Source organism: Penaeus monodon, chromosome 15 (genome assembly GCF_015228065.2).
Source record: "Penaeus monodon isolate SGIC_2016 chromosome 15, NSTDA_Pmon_1, whole genome shotgun sequence".
Taxonomy (NCBI): Eukaryota; Metazoa; Arthropoda; class Malacostraca; order Decapoda; family Penaeidae; genus Penaeus; species Penaeus monodon.
In genome coordinates this window covers 32,478,269-32,479,832 of record NC_051400.1, presented here as the reverse complement: position 1 = coordinate 32,479,832, position 1,564 = coordinate 32,478,269, and the positions used below count along the sequence as shown (strand labels likewise).

The following is a 1,564-nucleotide window of genomic DNA, read 5'->3' as shown; positions in this document are numbered from 1 at the left end:
TTTTTTATCATAAAAATGCAAATGTAAAGTTTACTTCTCATGATCTTGCAAGCAGCACTAATGTAAACCATTGTACACAAAGTTATTCAGTTTATCAGCAGCCTTGTCTGTGAGCAACTTAGGATATATTGCAAAACTAGTGTAATCTGTGACACTGTGGTATATATAGTACTTAAAATATTTATTAAACTTTTTCCACTTAAAGATATGATAGATGATCTCATCCAAGTACTACATACAGCACAAACTAATAATTTCTCCACAGAAGGCCTGAAAGATATGAAGGTGACTGAAGTGTATCTTTATTTGGTATATAAAACCTGTCTTTTTTCTGATATATCATTATCTGTCTAGCAATAAATTTCTATCACTGGAATACACGGACAGTACTTAAAAATTAATGAGATATTACTACATCACATTTTCCACAATCTGGTATCCTGATAAAAACACCTGTCAATCTTCCTATGAAGATAACCAAATCACAAATTGGGAGCAATTCCAATGACAAAAGCTCCATTCAAGTTCCAATCACAAAATTTCCATTCTTCAAGACATTCATATTCTATAATGAGGGAGGGTTTAGGATTATCAATCATTTTTCTGAGTAATCACTGGCAGATTTCATTATCACAATGTAGTTCTTTCCATCAAGAGCACAAGCAACTTTGCTCTACTGAAATGTGCAAGAAGTAATCTAGCCGTTTTAAGAATTACTTGAGCTCTTGACACTCACCGACTTTCTCTGCCTTTAGACTAAATTGAAAGTGAACTTTTACGCTGAGATTTTGAGCCAATCATAAATTTGGGTTAGGTATTCTATGTTATTGAATCTCTCATAAGAAGTACCTCCAACTGCCTCACATCATTATGAAAACAGAGTAGAAGCCTTCCTTACTTCTTGTAGAAAAGACAAAATTCCCATTTACATCTTACAAAACAAAGAGGCAGTACACACAGTTTTCTAGTCTGTCTGTCACCTCCTTCAAGCAAACCGCACCATGATTTTTTTATGGAGGGCGAAGTTTAGCAGGAACAGTTATCACGATTGGGCTGTGAATCACTGTTCAGGTTAGTTCTACCTGGCTGTGTTGGCTTATGCTGAACACCTGATTCTGCTGCATTCAAGTCCAAACTGAAAGAAGATGGTTCAGTAAATTCAGTATATAAAACTCGTACTTCTGATACTACAATGCATAGCACATTTTATCATCATGCTTTATATTACAATAATGACAGCAAATACATCCTTGTTTGCTATTGTGGATTGAAGCACATTTAATAATTCAATATTTTTTTCCAGTTCTAATATTATGGTACAACAGGAAATCAACTCACCTGCCATCCTGTATATTTTGGTAAATCTTCTTTGCAGTCTCCAAAAAGGCTTCCTCCACATTCTCTCCACTGAAAGAAAATCAGTTCAATTAAAAAGCTGAAAATTGAAAGTACCAGTCATTATGTAATATATTCTTGGAAGTTATAAACATACATACAGACAGGTGTTTGTACTTGTAGGCGTAGATGATGTGCATTCACTCACAATGAAATATATAGCCATGAA

At 34.3% G+C, this 1,564-nt stretch overlaps 1 protein-coding gene across 1 annotated transcript in view; it reads right to left on the bottom strand.

The window, feature by feature from the left end:
* The window catches only part of LOC119581955 (ras-related protein Rab-14), a gene marked incomplete in the record, with an annotated part of 10,194 nt that overhangs the window by 224 nt on the left and 8,406 nt on the right, over positions 1–1,564 (bottom strand). The window contains 2 exon segments of the mRNA XM_037930135.1: positions 1–1,135; positions 1,339–1,407. Coding sequence (XP_037786063.1) covers positions 1,027–1,135; positions 1,339–1,407 — 178 coding nt within the window.